The sequence below is a fragment of the Engystomops pustulosus genome, chromosome 3 (genome assembly GCF_040894005.1).
Source record: "Engystomops pustulosus chromosome 3, aEngPut4.maternal, whole genome shotgun sequence".
NCBI lineage: Eukaryota > Metazoa > Chordata > Amphibia > Anura > Leptodactylidae > Engystomops > Engystomops pustulosus.
Window position 1 is genome coordinate 231896902 of NC_092413.1, and position 22715 is coordinate 231919616.

Here is a 22715-nt window from a genome sequence, read left to right on the forward strand (position 1 = left end):
TGCCCCCTATGTACAAGAATATAACTATTATAATACTGCCCCCTATGTACAAGAATATAACTACTATAATACTGCCACCTATGTACAAGAATATAACTACTATAATACTGCCCCCTATGTACAAGAATATAACTATTATAATACTGCCCCCTATGTACAAGAATATAACTACTATAATACTGCCCCCTATGTACAAGACTAACTACTATAATACTGCCCCTATGTACAGGAATATAACTACTATAATACTGCCCCCTATGTACAGGGATATAACTACTATAATACTGCCTCCTATGTACAAGAATATAACTACTATAATACTGCCCCTTATGTACAAGAATATAACTACTATAATACTGCCCCCTATGTACAAGAATATAACTACTATAATACTGCCCCCTATGTACAGGAATATAACTACTATAATACTGCCCCCTATGTACAGGAATATAACTACTATAATACTGCCCCCTATGTACAGGAATATAACTACTATAATACTGCCCCCTATGTACAAGAATATAACTACTATAATACTGCCCCCTATGTACAAGAATATAACTACTATAATACTGCCCCCTATGTACAAGAATATAACTACTATAATACTGCCCCTATGTACAGGAATATAACTACTATAATACTGCCCCTATATACAAGAATATAACTACTATAATACTGCCCCCTATGTACAGGAATATAACTACTATAATACTGCCCCCTATGTACAGGAATATAACTACTATAATACTGCCCCCTATGTACAGGAATATAACTACTATAATACTGCCCCCTATGTACAGGGATATAACTACTATAATACTGCCCCCTATGTACAAGAATATAACTACTATAATACTGCCCCCTATGTACAAGAATATAACTACTATAATACTGCCCCCTATGTACAAGAATATAACTACTATAATACTGCCCCCTATGTACAAGAATATAACTATTATAATACTGCCCCCTATGTACAAGAATATAACTACTATAATACTGCCCCCTATGTACAGGAATATATCTACTATAATACTGCCCCCTATGTACAGGAATATAACTACTATAATACTGCCCTCTATGTACAGGAATATAACTACTATAATACTGCCCTCTATGTACAGGAATATAACTACTATAATACTGCCCTCTATGTACAGGAATATAACTACTATAATACTGCCCCCTATGTACAGGAATATATCTACTATAATACTGCCCCCTATGTACAGGAATATAACTACTATAATACTGCCCCCTATGTACAGTAATATATCTACTATAATACTGCCCCCTATGTACAGGAATATAACTACTATAATACTGCCCCCTATGTACAAGAATATAACTACTATAATACTGCCCCCTATGTACAAGAATATAACTACTATAATACTGCCCCCTATGTACAGGAATATAACTACTATAATACTGCCCCCTATGTACAGGAATATAACTACTATAATACTGCCCCCTATGTACAGGAATATAACTACTATAATACTGCCCCCTATGTACAAGAATATAACTACTATAATACTGCCCCCTATGTACAAGAATATAACTATTATAATACTGCCGCCTATGTACAAGAATATAACTACTATAATACTGCCCCCTATGTACAAGAATATAACTACTATAATACTGCCCCCTATGTACAAGAATATAACTACTATAATACTGTCCCCTATGTACAGGAATATAACTACTATAATACTGCCCCCTATGTACAAGAATATAACTACTATAATACTGTCCCCTATGTACAGGAATATAACTACTATAATACTGCCCTCTATGTACAAGAATATAACTACTATAATACTGCCCCCTATGTACAAGAATATAACTATTATAATACTGCCCCCTATGTACAGGAATATATCTACTATAATACTGCCCCCTATGTACAAGAATATAACTACTATAATACTGCCCCCTATGTACAAGAATATAACTACTATAATACTGCCCCCTATGTACAAGAATATAACTATTATAATACTGCCCCCTATGTACAGGAATATAACTACTATAATACTTCCCCCTATGTACAGGAATATATCTACTATAATACTGCCCCCTATGTACAGGAATATAACTACTATAATACTGCCCCCTATGTACAAGAATATAACTATTATAATACTACCCCCTATGTACAGGAATATAACTACTATAATACTGCCCCCTATGTACAAGAATATAACTACTATAATACTGCCTCCTATGTACAAGAATATAACTACTATAATACTGCCCCCTATGTACAAGAATATAACTATTATAATACTACCCCCTATGTACAGGAATATAACTACTATAATACTGCCCCCTATGTACAGGAATATAACTACTATAATACTGCCCCCTATGTACAGGAATATAACTACTATAATACTGTCCCCTATGTACAGGAATATAACTACTATAATACTGCCCCCTATGTACAGGAATATAACTACTATAATACTGCCCCGTATGTACAAGAATATAACTACTATAATACTGCCCCTATATACAAGAATATAACTACTATAATACTGCCCCCTATGTACAGGAATATATCTACTATAATACTGCCCCCTATGTACAGGAATATAACTACTATAATACTGCCCTCTATGTACAGGAATATAACTACTATAATACTGCCCTCTATGTACAGGAATATAACTACTATAATACTGCCCCCTATGTACAAGAATATAACTACTATAATACTGCCCCCTATGTACAGGAATATATCTACTATAAAACTGCCCCCTATGTACAGGAATATAACTACTATAATACTGCCCCCTATGTACAAGAATATAACTACTATAATACTGCCCCCTATGTACAAGAATATAACTACTATAATACTGCCCCCTATGTACAGGAATATAACTACTATAATACTGCCCCCTATGTACAGGAATATAACTACTATAATACTGCCCCCTATGTACAGGAATATAACTACTATAATACTGCCCCCTATGTACAAGAATATAACTACTATAATACTGCCCCCTATGTACAGGAATATAACTACTATAATACTGCCCCCCTATGTACAAGAATATAACTACTATAATACTGCCCCCTATGTACAAGAATATAACTACTATAATACTGCCCCCTATGTACAGGAATATAACTCCTATAATACTGCCCCCTATGTACAAGAATATAACTACTATAATACTGCCGCCCTATGTACAAGAATATAACTACTATAATACTGCCCCCTATGTACAGGAATATAACTACTATAATACTGCCCCTATGTACAAGAATATAACTACTATAATACTGCCCCCTATGTACAGGAATATAACTACTATAATACTGCCCCTATGTACAAGAATATAACTACTATAATACTGCCCCTATGTACAAGAATATAACTACTATAATACTGCCCCCTATGTACAAGAATATAACTACTATAATACTGCCCCTATGTACAAGAATATAACTACTATAATACTGCCCCCTATGTACAGGAATATAACTACTATAATACTGCCCCCTATGTACAAGAATATAACTACTATAATACTGCCCCCTATGTACAAGAATATAACTACTATAATACTGCCCCCTATGTACAAGAATATAACTACTATAATACTGCCCCTATGTACAAGAATATAACTACTATAATACTGCCCCCTATGTACAAGAATATGACTATTATAATACTACCCCCTATGTACAGGAATATAACTACTATAATACTGCCCCCTATGTACAAGAATATAACTACTATAATACTGCCTCCTATGTTCAAGAATATAACTACTATAATACTGCCCCCTATGTACAAGAATATAACTATTATAATACTACCCCCTATGTACAGGAATATAACTACTATAATACTGCCCCCTATGTACAGGAATATAACTACTATAATACTGCCCCCTATGTACAGGAATATAACTACTATAATACTGTCCCCTATGTACAGGAATATAACTACTATAATACTGCCCCCTATGTACAGGAATATAACTACTATAATACTGCCCCCTATGTACAAGAATATAACTACTATAATACTGCCCCTATATACAAGAATATAACTACTATAATACTGCCCCCTATGTACAGGAATATATCTACTATAATACTGCCCCCTATGTACAGGAATATAACTACTATAATACTGCCCTCTATGTACAGGAATATAACTACTATAATACTGCCCTCTATGTACAGGAATATAACTACTATAATACTGCCCTCTATGTACAGGAATATAACTACTATAATACTGCCCCCTATGTACAAGAATATAACTACTATAATACTGCCCCCTATGTACAGGAATATATCTACTATAATACTGCCCCCTATGTACAGGAATATAACTACTATAATACTGCCCCCTATGTACAAGAATATAACTACTATAATACTGCCCCCTATGTACAAGAATATAACTACTATAATACTGCCCCCTATGTACAGGAATATAACTACTATAATACTGCCCCCTATGTACAGGAATATAACTACTATAATACTGCCCCCTATGTACAAGAATATAACTACTATAATACTGCCCCCTATGTACAGGAATATAACTACTATAATACTGCCCCCTATGTACAGGAATATAACTACTATAATACTGCCCTCCTATGTACAAGAATATAACTACTATAATACTGCCCCCTATGTACAAGAATATAACTACTATAATACTGCCCCCTATGTACAAGAATATAACTACTATAATACTGCCCCCTATGTACAGGAATATAACTACTATAATACTGCCCCCTATGTACAGGAATATAACTACTATAATACTGCCCCCTATGTACAAGAATATAACTACTATAATACTGCCCCCTATGTACAGGAATATAACTACTATAATACTGCCCCCTATGTACAGGAATATAACTACTATAATACTGCCCCCTATGTACAAGAATATAACTACTATAATACTGCCCCCTATGTACAAGAATATAACTACTATAATACTGCCCCCTATGTACAGGAATATAACTACTATAATACTGCCCCCTATGTACAAGAATATAACTACTATAATACTGTCCCCTATGTACAGGAATATAACTACTATAATACTGCCCCCTATGTACAGGAATATAACTACTATAATACTGCCCCCTATGTACAGGAATATAACTACTATAATACTGCCCCCTATGTACAAGAATATAACTACTATAATACTGCCCCCTATGTACAGGAATATAACTACTATAATACTGCCCCCTATGTACAGGCATATAACTACTATAATACTGCCCCCTATGTACAAGAATATAACTACTATAATACTGCCCCCTATGTACAGGAATATAACTACTATAATACTGCCCCCTATGTACAAGAATATAACTACTATAATACTGCCCCCTATGTACAGGAATATAACTACTATAATACTGCCCCCTATGTACAGGAATATAACTACTATAATACTGCCCCCTATGTACAGGAATATAACTACTATAATACTGCCCCCTATGTACAGGGATATAACTACTATAATACTGCCCCCTATGTACAGGAATATAACTACTATAATACTACCCCCTATGTACAGGAATATAACTACTATAATACTGCCCCCTATGTACAAGAATATAACTACTATAATACTGCCCCCTATGTACAAGAATATAACTACTATAATACTGCCCCCTATGTACAGGAATATAACTACTATAATACTGCCCCCTATGTACAAGAATATAACTACTATACTACTGCCCCCTATGTACAAGAATATAACTACTATAATACTGCCCCCTATGTACAAGAATATAACTACTATAATACTGCCCCCTATGTACAAGAATATAACTACTATAATACTGCCCCCTATGTACAGGAATATAACTACTATAATACTGCCCCCTATGTACAAGAATATAACTACTATACTACTGCCCCCTATGTACAAGAATATAACTACTATAATACTGCCCCCTATGTACAAGAATATAACTACTATAATACTGCCCTCTATGTACAGGAATATAACTACTATAATACTGCCCTCTATGTACAGGAATATAACTACTATAATACTGCCCCCTATGTACAAGAATATAACTACTATAATACTGCCCCCTATGTACAAGAATATAACTACTATAATACTGCCCCCTATGTACAAGAATATAACTACTATAATACTGCCCCCTATGTACAGGAATATAACAGTTCTGACGAGCTGTTGTATACAGGGCACATCCGGTTCAGAGGTTTGTATATAGAGTACAGACGCCTCCCCCTGTATAACACTGTGGCTCCTGGTAGTGCAGGCCACATCTGTACGTTGTGCTGCAGAGCTGCACTCACTATTCAGCTGCTGCCATAGCAATGTACACAGAGCCACCTCCGCAGCAGATCGTCAGCTCATGTGCCCACCCGAAAGTTACAGTGGCGACAGGTCTCCAAACACAACATCATATACAGAACACGTATGACACATACACATGATACAAATAATACAAGCACACACAACACACACATGTATGTACACTATATAATCAGGTCACTGCAGAGCTCTATATGTACAGTATGCCACCCGCCGTGTGGATGATAGGAGTGCTGCTCCGTGGTGCCGCAGTCTCCCCTCCCTCATGTCCCTGGGGCTGGCACACCACGCAGCAGGCCTGAGCAGTGCACTGGACATGTCTCACCTCGTGGCTGCTGACCTCTGTCCATCCTCTGTGCTGCTGTGGCTGGGCAGATACTCGGGCGGGCGGGGGCTCTGTGTGGGGGGCTGCAGGGGCCACGCTCTCAGATCTTCAGGTTCTCGGTTTTTTTGAATATACGTTGAATCTTTTGGCTCAGGAGGAAGTGGTTTGTACAGATCTGTTTCCTGTTTCTGACACGTATATCGCTCACTGATGTCATCTGCACCGACGCTGCGCCCAGCAGGAGGCAAGGAGGACAGAGCTCAGCAGGGACGGGGCAAGAGCACAGGTAAATACCCCCCAGGGCCCCGATCAGCATAACTGCTACAATGTATCAGTGAAGGGAAGAGAGCTCAAAACTGCACTGAAACATTGTAACAGGCCCTGCAGCTGTGCACACTACACACCTACAGGCAGTGACCACTCCTCACCTTTCCTCTTCCAGCAGCTCCGCCGACGCTCCTTGTTGCTGGTCGCACTGGTGCTGCTGGAGGAACAACTGCTCCCCGAGCTCTGAGAATCCGACTGACCATCACTACTATCATCCGAGCCATCCGAGAGATCCTTCACTGCATCCGCAGCATCCTTCTGTAACACATAGAGGGAGAGTGAGCGGAGCTCTGGGGTATAATACAGGATGTAACGCAGGATCAGTACAGGATAAGTAATGTCATGTATGTACACAGTGACTGCACCAGCAGCAGAATAGTGAGTGCAGCTCTGGGGTATAATACAGGATGTAACTCAGGATCAGTACAGGATAAGTAATGTCATGTATGTACACAGTGACTGCACCAGCAGCAGAATAGTGAGTGCAGCTCTGGAGTATAATACAGGATGTAACTCAGGATCAGTACAGGATAAGTAATGTCATGTATGTACACAGTGACTGCACCAGCAGCAGAATAGTGAGAGCAGCTCTGGAGTATAATACAGGATGTAACTCAGGGTCAGTACAGGATAAGTAATGTCATGTATGTACACAGTGACTGCACCAGCAGCAGAATAGTGAGTGCAGCTCTGGGGTATAATACAGGATGTAACTCAGGATCAGTACAGGATAAGTAATGTCATGTATGTACAGTGACTGCACCAGCAGCAGAATAGTGAGTGCAGCTCTGGGGTATAATACAGGATGTAACGCAGGATCAGTACAGGATAAGTAATGTCATGTATGTACACAGTGACTGCACCAGCAGCAGAATAGTGAGTGCAGCTCTGGAGTATAATACAGGATGTAACTCAGGGTCAGTACAGGATAAGTAATGTCATGTATGTACACAGTGACTGCACCAGCAGCAGAATAGTGAGTGCAGCTCTGGGGTATAATACAGGATGTAACGCAGGATCAGTACAGGATAAGTAATGTCATGTATGTACACAGTGACTGCACCAGCAGCAGATAGTGAGAGCAGCTCTGGAGTATAATACAGGATGTAACTCGGGATCAGTACAGGATAAGTAATGTCATGTATGTACACAGTGACTGCACCAGCAGCAGAATAGTGAGTGCAGCTCTGGAGTATAATACAGGATGTAACTCAGGATCAGTACAGGATAAGTAATGTCATGTATGTACACAGTGACTGCACCAGCAGCAGAATAGTGAGTGCAGCTCTGGGGTATAATACAGGATGTAACTCAGGGTCAGTACAGGATAAGTAATGTCATGTATGTACACAGTGACTGCACCAGCAGCAGATAGTGAGAGCAGCTCTGGAGTATAATACAGGATGTAACTCGGGATCAGTACAGGATAAGTAATGTCATGTATGTACACAGTGACTGCACCAGCAGCAGAATAGTGAGTGCAGCTCTGGGGTATAATACAGGATGTAACTCAGGATATCTACAGGATAAGTAATGTCATGTATGTACACAGTGACTGCACCAGCAGCAGAATAGTGAGTGCAGCTCTGGAGTATAATACAGGATGTAACTCAGGATCAGTACAGGATAAGTAATGTCATGTATGTACACAGTGACTGCACCAGCAGCAGAATAGTGAGTGCAGCTCTGGGGTATAATACAGGATGTAACTCAGGATCAGTACAGGATATGTAATGTCATGTATGTACACAGTGACTGCACCAGCAGCAGAATAGTGAGTGCAGCTCTGGAGTATAATACAGGATGTAACTCAGGATCAGTGCAGGATAAATAATGTCATGTATGTACACAGTGACTGCACCAGCAGCAGAATAGTGAGTGCAGCTCTGGGGTATAATACAGGATGTAACTCAGGATCAGTATAGGATAAGTAATGTCATGTATGTACACAGTGACTGCTCCAGCAGCAGAATAGTGAGTGCAGCTCTGAGGTATAATACAGGATGTAACTCAGGATCAGTACAGGATAAGTAATGTCATGTATGTACACAGTGACTGCACCAGCAGCAGAATAGTGAGTGCAGCTCTGGAGTATAATACAGGATGTAACTCAGGATCAGTACAGGATAAGTAATGTCATGTATGTACACAGTGACTGCCCCAGCAGCAGAATAGTGAGTGCAGCTCTGGGGTATAATACAGGATGTAACTCAGGATCAGTACAGGATAAGTAATGTCATGTATGTACACAGTGACTGCCCCAGCAGAAGAATAGTGAGTGCAGCTCTGGGGTATAATACAGGATGTAACTCAGGATCAGTACAGGATAAGTAATGTCATGTATGTACACAGTGACTGCACCAGCAGCAGAATAGTGAGTGCAGCTCTGGAGTATAATACAGGATGTAACTCAGGATCAGTACAGGATAAGTAATGTCATGTATGTACAGTGACTGCACCAGCAGCAGAATAGTGAGTGCAGCTCTGGGGTATAATACAGGATGTAACTCAGGATCAGTACAGGATAAGTAATGTCATGTATGTACACAGTGACTGCACCAGCAGCAGAATAGTGAGTGCAGCTCTGGAGTATAATACAGGATGTAACTCAGGATCAGTACAGGATAAGTAATGTCATGTATGTACACAGTGACTGCACTAGCAGCAGAATAGTGAGTGCAGCTCTGGGGTATAATACAGGATGTAACTCAGGATGTAAGTATCTACCTCACAGGTACCTACCTTCAGGGTGTAGACTCCCATCCTGCCCGGGACCTTGTAGAACATGCCCTCCTCTCCGCGGGAGTTGGTGTGTAGCATGGCGTTCAGACAGGCGAGGGGGGAGGTGCCGCTGCAGAGCACAAGACATTAGTGTGAGGACCCGGTGTACAGACATCCCTCAGGATACAGACGCTGCGCTCACCTGATCTCCTTCAGCCCTTCCCTCTGGATCACCTGCAGGATTTCTTTATGGCTCATCGGAGTGTTGTGATATTTCTCCAGCACCTGAGGAAACAGTCAGCAGAGAGGTCCGGTCATCCATCCTGCACCCACTGACCCCTGACCCCAGGACAATCCCACCCAACACCTGTATAGAGACCGCCTCTGCACTGCCACACAGTGGCCAAGACTCATAGTTACATCCTGTATTATACTCCAGAGCTGCACTCACTATTCTGCTGCTGGTGCAGTCACTGTGTACATACATGACATTACTTATCCTGTACTGATCCTGAGTTACATCCAGTATTATACCCCAGAGCTGCACTCACTATTCTGCTGCTGGTGCAGTCACTGTGTACATACATGACATTACTTATCCTGTACTGATCCTGAGTTACATCCTGTATTATACTCCAGAGCTGTACTCACTATTCTGCTGCTGGTGCAGTCACTGTGTACATACATGACATTACTTATCATGTACTGATCCTGAGTTACATCCTGTATTATACTCCAGAGCTGTACTCACTATTCTGCTGCTGGTGCAGTCACTGTGTACATACATGACATTACTTATCCTGTACTGATCCTGAGTTACATCCTGTATTATACTCCAGAGCTGCACTCACTATTCTGCTGGTGCAGTCACTGTGTACATACATGGCATTACTTATCCTGTACTGATCCTGAGTTACATCCTGTATTATACCCCAGAGCTGCACTCACTATTCTGCTGCTGGTGCAGTCACTGTGTACATACATGACATTACTTATCCTGTACTGATCCTGAGTTACATCCTGTATTATACCCCAGAGCTGCACTCACTATTCTGCTGCTGGTGCAGTCACTGTGTACATACATGACATTACTTATCCTGTACTGATCCTGAGTTACATCCTGTATTATACTCCAGAGCTGCACTCACTATTCTGCTGCTGGTGCAGTCACTGTGTACATACATGACATTACTTATCCTGTACTGATCCTGAGTTACATCCTGTATTATACTCCAGAGCTGCACTCACTATTCTGCTGCTGGCGGAGTCACTGTGTACATACATGACATTACTTATCCTGTACTGATCCTGAGTTACATCCTGTATTATACTCCAGAGCTGCACTCACTATTCTGCTGCTGGCGGAGTCACTGTGTACATACATGACATTACTTATCCTGTACTGATCCTGAGTTACATCCTGTATTATACCCCAGAGCTGCACTCACTATTCTGCTGCTGGTGCAGTCACTGTGTACATACATGACATTACTTATCCTGTACTGATCCTGAGTTACATCCTGTATTATACTCCAGAGCTGCACTCACTATTCTGCTGCTGGCGGAGTCACTGTGTACATACATGACATTACTTATCATGTACTGATCCTGAGTTACATCCTGTATTATACTCCAGAGCTGCACTCACTATTCTGCTGGTGCAGTCACTGTGTACATACATGACATTACTTATCCTGTACTGATCCTGAGTTACATCCTGTATTATACTCCAGAGCTGCACTCACTATTCTGCTGCTGGTGCAGTCACTGTGTACATACATGACATTACTTATCCTGTACTGATCCTGAGTTACATCCTGTATTATACTGCAGAGCTGCACTCACTATTCTGCTGCTGGTGCAGTCACTGTGTACATACTGCAGTCACTATTCTGCTGCTGGTGCAGTCACTGTGTACATACATGACATTACTTATCCTGTACTGATCCTGAGTTACATCCTGTATTATACTCCAGAGCTGCACTCACTATTCTGCTGCTGGTGCAGTCACTGTGTACATACATGACATTACTTATCCTGTACTGATCCTGAGTTACATCCTGTATTATACTCCAGAGCTGCACTCACTATTCTGCTGCTGGTGCAGTCACTGTGTACATACATGACATTACTTATCCTGTACTGATCCTGAGTTACATCCTGTATTATACTCCAGAGCTGCACTCACTATTCTGCTGCTGGCGGAGTCACTGTGTACATACATGACATTACTTATCCTGTACTGATCCTGAGTTACATCCTGTATTATACTCCAGAGCTGCACTCACTATTCTGCTGCTGGTGCAGTCACTGTGTACATACATGACATTACTTATCCTGTACTGATCCTGAGTTACATCCTGTATTATACTCCAGAGCTGCACTCACTATTCTGCTGCTGGCGGAGTCACTGTGTACATACATGACATTACTTATCCTGTACTGATCCTGAGTTACATCCTGTATTATACTCCAGAGCTGCACTCACTATTCTGCTGGTGCAGTCACTGTGTACATACATGACATTACTTATCCTGTACTGATCCTGAGTTACATCCTGTATTATACTCCAGAGCTGCACTCACTATTCTGCTGCTGGTGCAGTCACTGTGTACATACATGACATTACTTATCCTGTACTGATCCTGAGTTACATCCTGTATTATACTCCAGAGCTGCACTCACTATTCTGCTGCTGGCGGAGTCACTGTGTACATACATGACATTACTTATCCTGTACTGATCCTGAGTTACATCCTGTATTATACTCCAGAGCTGCACTCACTATTCTGCTGCTGGTGCAGTCACTGTACATACATGACATTACTTATCCTGTACTGATCCTGAGTTACATCCTGTATTATACTCCAGAGCTGCACTCACTATTCTGCTGCTGGTGCAGTCACTGTGTACATACATGACATTACTTATCCTGTACTGATCCTGAGTTACATCCTGTATTATACCCCAGAGCTGCACTCACTATTCTGCTGCTGGTGCAGTCACTGTGTACATACATGACATTACTTATCCTGTACTGATCCTGAGTTACATCCTGTATTATACTCCAGAGCTGCACTCACTATTCTGCTGCTGGCGGAGTCACTGTGTACATACATGACATTACTTATCCTGTACTCATCCTGAGTTACATCCTGTATTATACTCCAGAGCTGCACTCACTATTCTGCTGCTGGTGCAGTCACTGTGTACATACATGACATTACTTATCCTGTACTGATCCTGAGTTACATCTTGTATTATACCCCAGAGCTGCACTCACTATTCTGCTGCTGGTGCAGTCACTGTGTACATACATGACATTACTTATCCTGTACTGATCCTGAGTTACATCCTGTATTATACTCCAGAGCTGCACTCACTATTCTGCTGCTGGCGGAGTCACTGTGTACATACATGACATTACTTATCCTGTACTCATCCTGAGTTACATCCTGTATTATACTCCAGAGCTGCACTCACTATTCTGCTGCTGGTGCAGTCACTGTGTACATACATGACATTACTTATCCTGTACTGATCCTGAGTTACATCTTGTATTATACCCCAGAGCTGCGCTCACTATTCTGCTGCTGGTGCAGTCACTGTGTACATACATGACATTACTTATCCTGTACTGATCCTGAGTTACATCCTGTATTATACTCCAGAGCTGCACTCACTATTCTGCTGCTGGTGCAGTCACTGTGTACATACATGACATTACTTATCCTGTACTGATCCTGAGTTACATCCTGTATTATACCCCAGAGCTGCACTCACTATTCTGCTGTGTATAGCTCCACCCTCCTGATGAGATGATGCTGTGTACAGGGGGCAGTGTGTGGACATGTAGCTGGTGTTGGGTGCGGTTCCCGGGTGCTGGGTGCAGTAGGGTGTTATTATTAGAGCAGGAGGATAATCCGCTATAATCCTGTGTATGGAGAGGATATTCCCTGGAAGCTGCACCAGGATTACAGCAGATTATTATCTTGCAGGTTTGGCCCCTGGGATCCCGCAGCAGTGACCATCACCCTGAGCTGTGCCCGCAGCAGACTCCGGCTCACAGACAGCTCGGCTTCCAGGAAAGTTGGGTGACTACTACAATGACCCCAAAAGTTGTCACCACAAGGGTTAATGTAGACAGTGACAGGTTACACACAACTTGTACCCAGGATGCACTGGAGACATGTGGCTGCCCTGATACATTGTAACAGACCCTAATCCAGCCCATATAATCCCATCAGGGCATCTGCCTCATGTCTGCTGAACTACTGCTACACCCCCTCCCCCGCACTACTGCTACACCCCCTCCCTCGCGCTACTGCTACACCCCCTCCCTCGCGCTACTGCTACACCCCCTCCCCCGCACTACTGCTGACATCACCCTCCTCCTCCCCCCGCACTACTGCTGACATCACCCTCCTCCTCCCCCCGCACTACTGCTGACATCACCCTCCTCCTCCCCCCGCACTACTGCTGACATCACCCTCCTCCTCCCCCCGCACTACTGCTGACATCACCCTCCTCCTCCCCCCGCACTACTGCTGACATCACCCTCCTCCTCCCCCCGCACTACTGCTGACATCACCCTCCTCCTCCTCCCCCGCACTACTGCTGACATCACCCTCCTCCTCCTCCCCCGCACTACTGCTGACATCACCCTCCTCCTCCCCCCGCACTACTGCTGACATCACCCTCCTCCCCCGCACTACTGCTGACATCACCCTCCTCCCCCGCACTACTGCTGACATCACCCTCCTCCTCCCCCCGCACTACTGCTGACATCACCCTCCTCCCCCCGCACTACTGCTGACATCACCCTCCTCCCCCCCGCACTACTGCTGACATCACCCTCCTCCCCCCGCACTACTGCTGACATCACCCTCCTCCCCCCGCACTACTGCTGACATCACCCTCCTCCCCCCGCACTACTGCTGACATCACCCTCCTCCTCCCCCCGCACTACTGCTGACATCACCCTCCTCCTCCCCCCGCACTACTGCTGACATCACCCTCCTCCCCCCGCACTACTGCTGACATCACCCTCCTCCCCCCGCACTACTGCTGACATCACCCTCCTCCCCCCGCACTACTGCTGACATCACCCTCCTCCTCCCGCACTACTGCTGACATCACCCTCCCCCCTCCCGCACTACTGCTGACATCACCCTCCTCCCCCGCACTACTGCTGACATCACCCTCCTCCTCCCCCCGCACTACTGCTGACATCACCCTCCTCCTCCCCCCGCACTACTGCTGACATCACCCTCCTCCCCCCGCACTACTGCTGACATCACCCTCCTCCTCCCCCCGCACTACTGCTGACATCACCCTCCTCCCCTCCCCCCGCACTACTGCTGACATCACCCTCCTCCTCCCCCCCCGCACTACTGCTGACATCACCCTCCTCCTCCCCCCCGCACTACTGCTGACATCACCCTCCCCCCCCCCGCACTACTGCTGACATCACCCTCCTCCCCCCGCACTACTGCTGACATCACCCTCCTCCTCCCCCCGCACTACTGCTGACATCACCCTCCTCCTCCCCCCCGCACTACTGCTGACATCACCCTCCTCCTCCCCCCGCACTACTGCTGACATCACCCTCCTCCTCCCCCCGCACTACTGCTGACATCACCCTCCTCCTCCCCCCGCACTACTGCTGACATCACCCTCCCCCCCCCCCGCACTACTGCTGACATCACCCTCCTCCCCCCGCACTACTGCTGACATCACCCTCCTCCTCCCCCCGCACTACTGCTGACATCACCCTCCTCCCCCGCACTACTGCTGACATCACCCTCCTCCTCCCCCCGCACTACTGCTGACATCACCCTCCTCCCCCCGCACTACTGCTGACATCACCCTCCTCCCCCCGCACTACTGCTGACATCACCCTCCTCCCCCCGCACTACTGCTGACATCACCCTCCTCCTCCCGCACTACTGCTGACATCACCCTCCCCCCTCCCCGCACTACTGCTGACATCACCCTCCTCCCCCGCACTACTGCTGACATCACCCTCCTCCTCCCCCCGCACTACTGCTGACATCACCCTCCTCCTCCCCCCGCACTACTGCTGACATCACCCTCCTCCTCCCCCCGCACTACTGCTGACATCACCCTCCTCCTCCCCCCGCACTACTGCTGACATCACCCTCCTCCTCCCCCCGCACTACTGCTGACATCACCCTCCTCCTCCCCCCGCACTACTGCTGACATCACCCTCCTCCTCCCCCCGCACTACTGCTGACATCACCCTCCTCCTCCCCCCGCACTACTGCTGACATCACCCTCCTCCCCCCCGCACTACTGCTGACATCACCCTCCTCCTCCCCCCGCACTACTGCTGACATCACCCTCCTCCTCCCCCCCGCACTACTGCTGACATCACCCTCCTCCTCCCCGCACTACTGCTGACATCACCCTCCCCCCTCCCGCACTACTGCTGACATCACCCTCCTCCCCCGCACTACTGCTGACATCACCCTCCTCCTCCCCCGCACTACTGCTGACATCACCCTCCTCCTCCCCCCGCACTACTGCTGACATCACCCTCCTCCTCCCCCCGCACTACTGCTGACATCACCCTCCTCCTCCCCCCGCACTACTGCTGACATCACCCTCCTCCTCCCCCCGCACTACTGCTGACATCACCCTCCTCCTCCCCCCGCACTACTGCTGACATCACCCTCCTCCTCCCCCCGCACTACTGCTGACATCACCCTCCTCCTCCCCCCGCACTACTGCTGACATCACCCTCCTCCTCCCCCCGCACTACTGCTGACATCACCCTCCTCCCCCCCGCACTACTGCTGACATCACCCTCCTCCTCCCCCCGCACTACTGCTGACATCACCCTCCTCCTCCCCCCCGCACTACTGCTGACATCACCCTCCTCCTCCCGCACTACTGCTGACATCACCCTCCCCCTCCCGCACTACTGCTGACATCACCCTCCTCCCCCGCACTACTGCTGACATCACCCTCCTCCTCCCCCCGCACTACTGCTGACATCACCCTCCTCCTCCCCCCGCACTACTGCTGACATCACCCTCCTCCTCCCCCCGCACTACTGCTGACATCACCCTCCTCCTCCCCCCGCACTACTGCTGACATCACCCTCCTCCTCCCCCCGCACTACTGCTGACATCACCCTCCTCCTCCCCCCGCACTACTGCTGACATCACCCTCCTCCTCCCCCCGCACTACTGCTGACATCACCCTCCTCCTCCCCCCGCACTACTGCTGACATCACCCTCCTCCTCCCCCCGCACTACTGCTGACATCACCCTCCTCCTCCCCCCGCACTACTGCTGACATCACCCTCCTCCTCCCCCGCACTACTGCTGACATCACCCTCCTCCTCCCCTGCACTACTGCTGACATCACCCTCCTCCCCCCCGCACTACTGCTGACATCACCCTCCTCCTCCCCCCCGCACTACTGCTGACATCACCCTCCTCCTCCCCCCGCACTACTGCTGACATCACCCTCCTCCTCCCCTGCACTACTGCTGACATCACCCTCCCCCCCCCCCGCACTACTGCTGACATCACCCTCCTCCTCCCCCCGCACTACTGCTGACATCACCCTCCTCCTCCCCCCGCACTACTGCTGACATCACCCTCCTCCTCCCCCCCGCACTACTGCTGACATCACCCTCCTCCTCCCGCACTACTGCTGACATCACCCTCCCCCCTCCCGCACTACTGCTGACATCACCCTCCTCCCCCGCACTACTGCTGACATCACCCTCCTCCTCCCCCCGCACTACTGCTGACATCACCCTCCTCCTCCCCCCGCACTACTGCTGACATCACCCTCCTCCTCCCCCCGCACTACTGCTGACATCACCCTCCTCCTCCCCCCGCACTACTGCTGACATCACCCTCCTCCTCCCCCCGCACTACTGCTGACATCACCCTCCTCCTCCCCCCGCACTACTGCTGACATCACCCTCCTCCTCCCCCCGCACTACTGCTGACATCACCCTCCTCCTCCCCCCGCACTACTGCTGACATCACCCTCCTCCTCCCCCCGCACTACTGCTGACATCACCCTCCTCCTCCCCCCGCACTACTGCTGACATCACCCTCCTCCTCCCCCCGCACTACTGCTGACATCACCCTCCTCCTCCCCCCGCACTACTGCTGACATCACCCTCCTCCTCCCCCCGCACTACTGCTGACATCACCCTCCTCCTCCCCCCGCACTACTGCTGACATCACCCTCCTCCTCCCCTGCACTACTGCTGACATCACCCTCCCCCCCCCCCGCACTACTGCTGACATCACCCTCCTCCTCCCCCCGCACTACTGCTGACATCACCCTCCTCCTGTAATACCCGGTATTGCCACACCAGTAGGCACAGCGCTGTGTACACAGGAATAACACAGATGCCATAGCTCCAGACACCAGGATGCTGATCTACCAGAGTCTGCCAGCAGGGGTCGTCCTGCACTACTCAGCAGAGTTAAAGGGAACCTGTCAGCACATGTGCACATATACAGCCAGTGACAGGTTCTTATAGAGCCCTAAATAATTTCCTGGCATCAGAGGGGGCGTGTCCTGCTCTGCTGGCCCCTCCCATCTACTCCTCCCCACGCCTTATGCCTCCTTACTATTCAGCAGTTCAAGTCATGTGACCAGAGTGACATCATCTCAGGTCCTTTAGCATCTTAGTAGTATCAAACTGTACCCCATGCATGTATCTGACCACATGAAGTCACAGCAGCCTCCATGGACATCTACTCCTCTCCATCCTCCATGGAGGCTGCTGTGATTTCATGTGATCACATACATGGTGTACAGTTTGCTATTCTTAGAAGGCTAAAGGACCTGATAAGATGTCACTGGTCACATGTCATGCATGTAGCACAAGGCCCCGTGTAAAGAGATTGACACAATATTTCCATCTGTACATAGAGCTTTATACGTCTGTAGTTAAATATTAGCAGACGGTCCCAGAAGGTACAAGGAGGAAGGGCGGGGACACAGAGCTGTCAGTCACCATAATGGGGCGGAAAATTAATTTTGGTGCCAGGTCTTCTTTACCCCTCTGTGTCTGCTGGATGCTTGGGATTAACTTTTTCTTTGCCAACTGTTACTAACCAGCATGGGGAGTACATGGCTGGGGGGCAGCAGTACCCCTCCCGGTACAGTTGGGGGGGGGGGTGCTATTACCCCTGTGTGTACAGCTGGGGGGGGGGCAGTATTACCCCTGTGTGTACAGCCGGGGGGCAGTATTACCCCTGTGTGTACAGCCGGGGGGCAGTATTACCCCTGTGTGTACAGCCGGGGGGCAGTATTACCCCTGTGTGTACAGCCGGGGGGCAGTATTACCCCTGTGTGTACAGCCGGGGGGCAGTATTACCCCTGTGTGTACAGCCGGGGGGCAGTATTTCCCCTGTGTGTACAGCCGGGGGGCAGTATTACCCCTGTGTGTACAGCCGGGGGGCAGTATTACCCCTGTGTGTACAGCCGGGGGGCAGTATTACCCCTGTGTGTACAGCCGGGGGGCAGTATTACCCCTGTGTGTACAGCCGGGGGGCAGTATTACCCCTGTGTGTACAGCCGGGGGCAGTATTACCCCTGTGTGTACAGCCGGGGGGCAGTATTACCCCTGTGTGTACAGCCGGGGGGCAGTATTACCCCTGTGTGTACAGCCGGGGGTCAGTATTACCCCTGTGTGTACAGCCGGGGGTCAGTATTACCCCTGTGTGTACAGCCGGGGGGCAGTATTACCCCTGTGTGTACAGCCGGGGGGCAGTATTACCCCTGTGTGTACAGCCGGGGGGCAGTATTACCCCTGTGTGTACAGCTGGGGGGGCAGTATTACCCCTGTGTGTACAGCCGGGGGGCAGTATTACCCCTGTGTGTACAGCCGGGGGGCAGTATTACCCCTGTGTGTACAGCCGGGGGGCAGTATTACCCCTGTGTGTACAGCCGGGGGGCAGTATTACCCCTGTGTGTACAGCCGGGGGGCAGTATTACCCCTGTGTGTACAGCCGGGGGGCAGTATTACCCCTGTGTGTACAGCCGGGGGGCAGTATTACCCCTGTGTGTACAGCCGGGGGGCAGTATTACCCCTGTGTGTACAGCCGGGGGGCAGTATTACCCCTGTGTGTACAGCCGGGGGGCAGTATTACCCCTGTGTGTACAGCCGGGGGGCAGTATTACCCCTGTGTGTACAGCCGAGGGGCAGTATTACCCCTGTGTGTACAGCCGGGGGGCAGTATTACCCCTGTGTGTACAGCCGGGGGGCAGTATTACCCCTGTGTGTACAGCTGAGGGGCAGTATTACCCTGTGTGTACAGCTGGGGGGCAGTATTACCCCTGTGTGTACAGCTGGGGGGCAGTATTACCCCTGTGTGTACAGCTGGGGGGCAGTATTACCCCTGTGTGTACAGCTGGGGGGCAGTATTACCCCTGTGTGTACAGCTGGGGGGCAGTATTACCCCTGTGTGTACAGCTGGGGGGCAGTATTACCCCTGTGTGTACAGCCGGGGGGCAGTATTACCCCTGTGTGTACAGCCGGGGGGCAGTATTACCCCTGTGTGTACAGCTGGGGGGCAGTATTACCCCTGTGTGTACAGCTGGGGGCAGTATTACCCCTGTGTGTACAGCTGGGGGGCAGTATTACCCCTGTGTGTACAGCCGGGGGGCAGTATTACCCCTGTGTGTACAGCTGGGGGGCAGTATTACCCCTGTGTGTACAGCCGGGGGGCAGTATTACCCCTGTGTGTACAGCCGGGGGGCAGTATTACCCCTGTGTGTACAGCCGGGGGGCAGTATTACCCCTGTGTGTACAGCTGGGGGGCAGTATTACCCCTGTGTGTACAGCTGGGGGGCAGTATTACCCCTGTGTGTACAGCTGGGGGGCAGTATTACCCCTGTGTGTACAGCTGGGGGGCAGTATTACCCCTGTGTGTACAGCCGGGGGGCAGTATTACCCCTGTGTGTACAGCTGGGGGGCAGTATTACCCCTGTGTGTACAGCCGGGGGGCAGTATTACCCTGTGTGTACAGCTGGGGGCGCTATTATTGCTCCGCACTGCCCCCTCCCGGCAGGACAGTGACGCTGCTGTGGGCGGGGCTCCGGGTTAACCCCGTGTGTGCCGGGCGGGCTCCTCCTGGGTGCAGGGCCCGGACACCTGTGGAGCTCTTACCGTCCTGGCGGCCTCTGCCCACGTCCTGCCCTTCTTCTTCCGCCGCCTCCTCCGCCTCTTCCTCCGGGCCGCGTCCCTCATGTTGTGCGGCGGCTCCTCGCTCGCTCCGCGGTTAGTCGCTCACAGCTGCCATGTTGTCGGGGCCGTTACTGTACGGGAGGTCATGTGACCCCGCGTGACGTCACCTACTGTACAGCGGCGGCGGCTGTCAAATGGGAGGGCGGATCTGTCAGATGGAGGGGCGGGGCTGCCGGGAAGGGGCGTGGTTAGGTCTGACGGAGAGCGCAGGTGTTTAGGCTATGAAGTGCGCATGTGCAGAGGACAGTGCGTGTTTATAACCAGAGCCTCTACATGTGTATATACGGTACATAAACCTCTATACATAGTGTACGGTACAGGGCAGGGGGCTGCACCACGTGACGGGGGCGCGGCCCAGGTGAATGGTCACGTGATTTCCCAGGTAAACAATTTCTTTCCACCATATGTGTGTAACCAAATATAAGAAAGCTCACAGATTCCCCCACCGCATGGCACACAGGACGTCCTAACGTCCACAGCTTTCTACCCGCAGCCAGAACCCCCCCCTATGCCTCTCCAGCGCGACCAGAACCCCCTTATGACTCTCCAGTGCAACCAGAACCCCCCTATGACTCTCCAGCACAACCAGAACACCCCAATGACTCTCCAGCACAACCAGAACCCCCCAATGACTCTCCAGCGCAACCAGAACCCCCCTATGACTCTCCAGCACAACCAGAACCCCCCTATGACTCTACCCCGCAACCAGGACCCCCCTATGACTCTCCTCCACAGCCAGGACCCCCCTATGACTCTCCAGCGCAACCAGGACCCCCCTATGACTCTCCTCCACAGCCAGGACCGCCCCTATGACTCTCCTCCACAGCCAGGACTGCCCCTATGACTCTCCAGCGCAACCAGAACCCCCCTATGACTCTCCAGCACAACCAGAACCCCCCTATGACTCTCCAGCGCAACCAGAACCCCCCTATGACTCTCCAGCACAACCAGAACCCCCCTATGACTCTACCCCGCAATCAGGACCCCCCTATGACTCTCCTCCACAGCCAGGACCCCCCTATGACTCTCCAGCACAACCAGAACCCCCCTATGACTCTCCAGCGCAACCAGAACCCCCCTATGACTCTACCCTGCAACCAGGACCCCCCTATGACTCTCCTCCACAGCCAGGACCCCCCTATGACTCTCCAGCGCAACCAGGACCCCCCTATGACTCTCCTCCACAGCCAGGACCCCCTATGACTCTCCAGCGCAACCAGAACCCCCCTATGACTCTCCAGCGCAACCAGAACCCCCCTATGACTTTCCAGTGCAACCAGAACCCCCCTATGACTCTCCAGCGCAACCAGAACCCCCCTATGACTCTCCAGCACAACCAGAACCCCCCTATGACTCTCCAGCACAACCAGAACCCCCCTATGACTCTCCTCCACAGCCAGGACTGCCCCTATGACTCTACCCCACAACCAGGACCCCCTATGCCTCTCCAGCACAACCAGCACCCTCCTATGACTCTCCAGCACAACCAGCACCCCCCTATGATTCTCCAGCACAACCAGAACCCCCCTATGACTCTCCAGCGCATTCAGAACCCCCCTATGACTCTCCAGCACAACCAGAACCCCCCTATGACTCTCCAGCACAACCAGAACCCCCATATTACTCTCCTCCACAGCCAGGACTGCTCCTATGACTCTACCCCACAACCAGGACCCCCCTATGCCTATCCAGCACAACCAGCACCCCCCTATGCCTCTCCAGCG

The 22715-nt window shown here is 48.7% G+C and overlaps 1 protein-coding gene and 1 long non-coding RNA gene across 4 annotated transcripts in view; one reads left to right on the forward strand and one right to left on the reverse strand.

The window, feature by feature from the left end:
* The window catches only part of ASXL2 (ASXL transcriptional regulator 2), a 34265-nt gene extending 13119 nt beyond the window's left edge, over positions 1 to 21146 (reverse strand). The window contains exons 1-4 of one of the 3 annotated variants that reach the window (XM_072143983.1): positions 20914 to 21145; positions 9943 to 10025; positions 9762 to 9870; positions 7121 to 7277 (exon numbers count right to left, since the gene is read on the reverse strand). In XM_072143983.1, the coding sequence (XP_072000084.1) occupies positions 7121 to 7277; positions 9762 to 9870; positions 9943 to 10025; positions 20914 to 20994 (430 nt within the window). In that variant the 5' untranslated portion in view covers positions 20995 to 21145. Of the gene's footprint in view, positions 1 to 6692; positions 6895 to 7120; positions 7278 to 9761; positions 9871 to 9942; positions 10026 to 20913 lie in introns of those variants that run through there. The other 2 variants (XM_072143984.1, XM_072143985.1) reach the window with 2 other exon arrangements.
* Positions 21147 to 21288: 142 nt separating this feature from the next.
* LOC140120751 (uncharacterized) overlaps positions 21289 to 22715 on the forward strand; it is a 99066-nt gene continuing 97639 nt past the window's right edge. Inside the window, exon 1 of the long non-coding RNA XR_011853973.1 lies at positions 21289 to 21373. This is a non-coding gene — a long non-coding RNA (uncharacterized lncRNA). The remainder of the gene's footprint in view (positions 21374 to 22715) is intronic.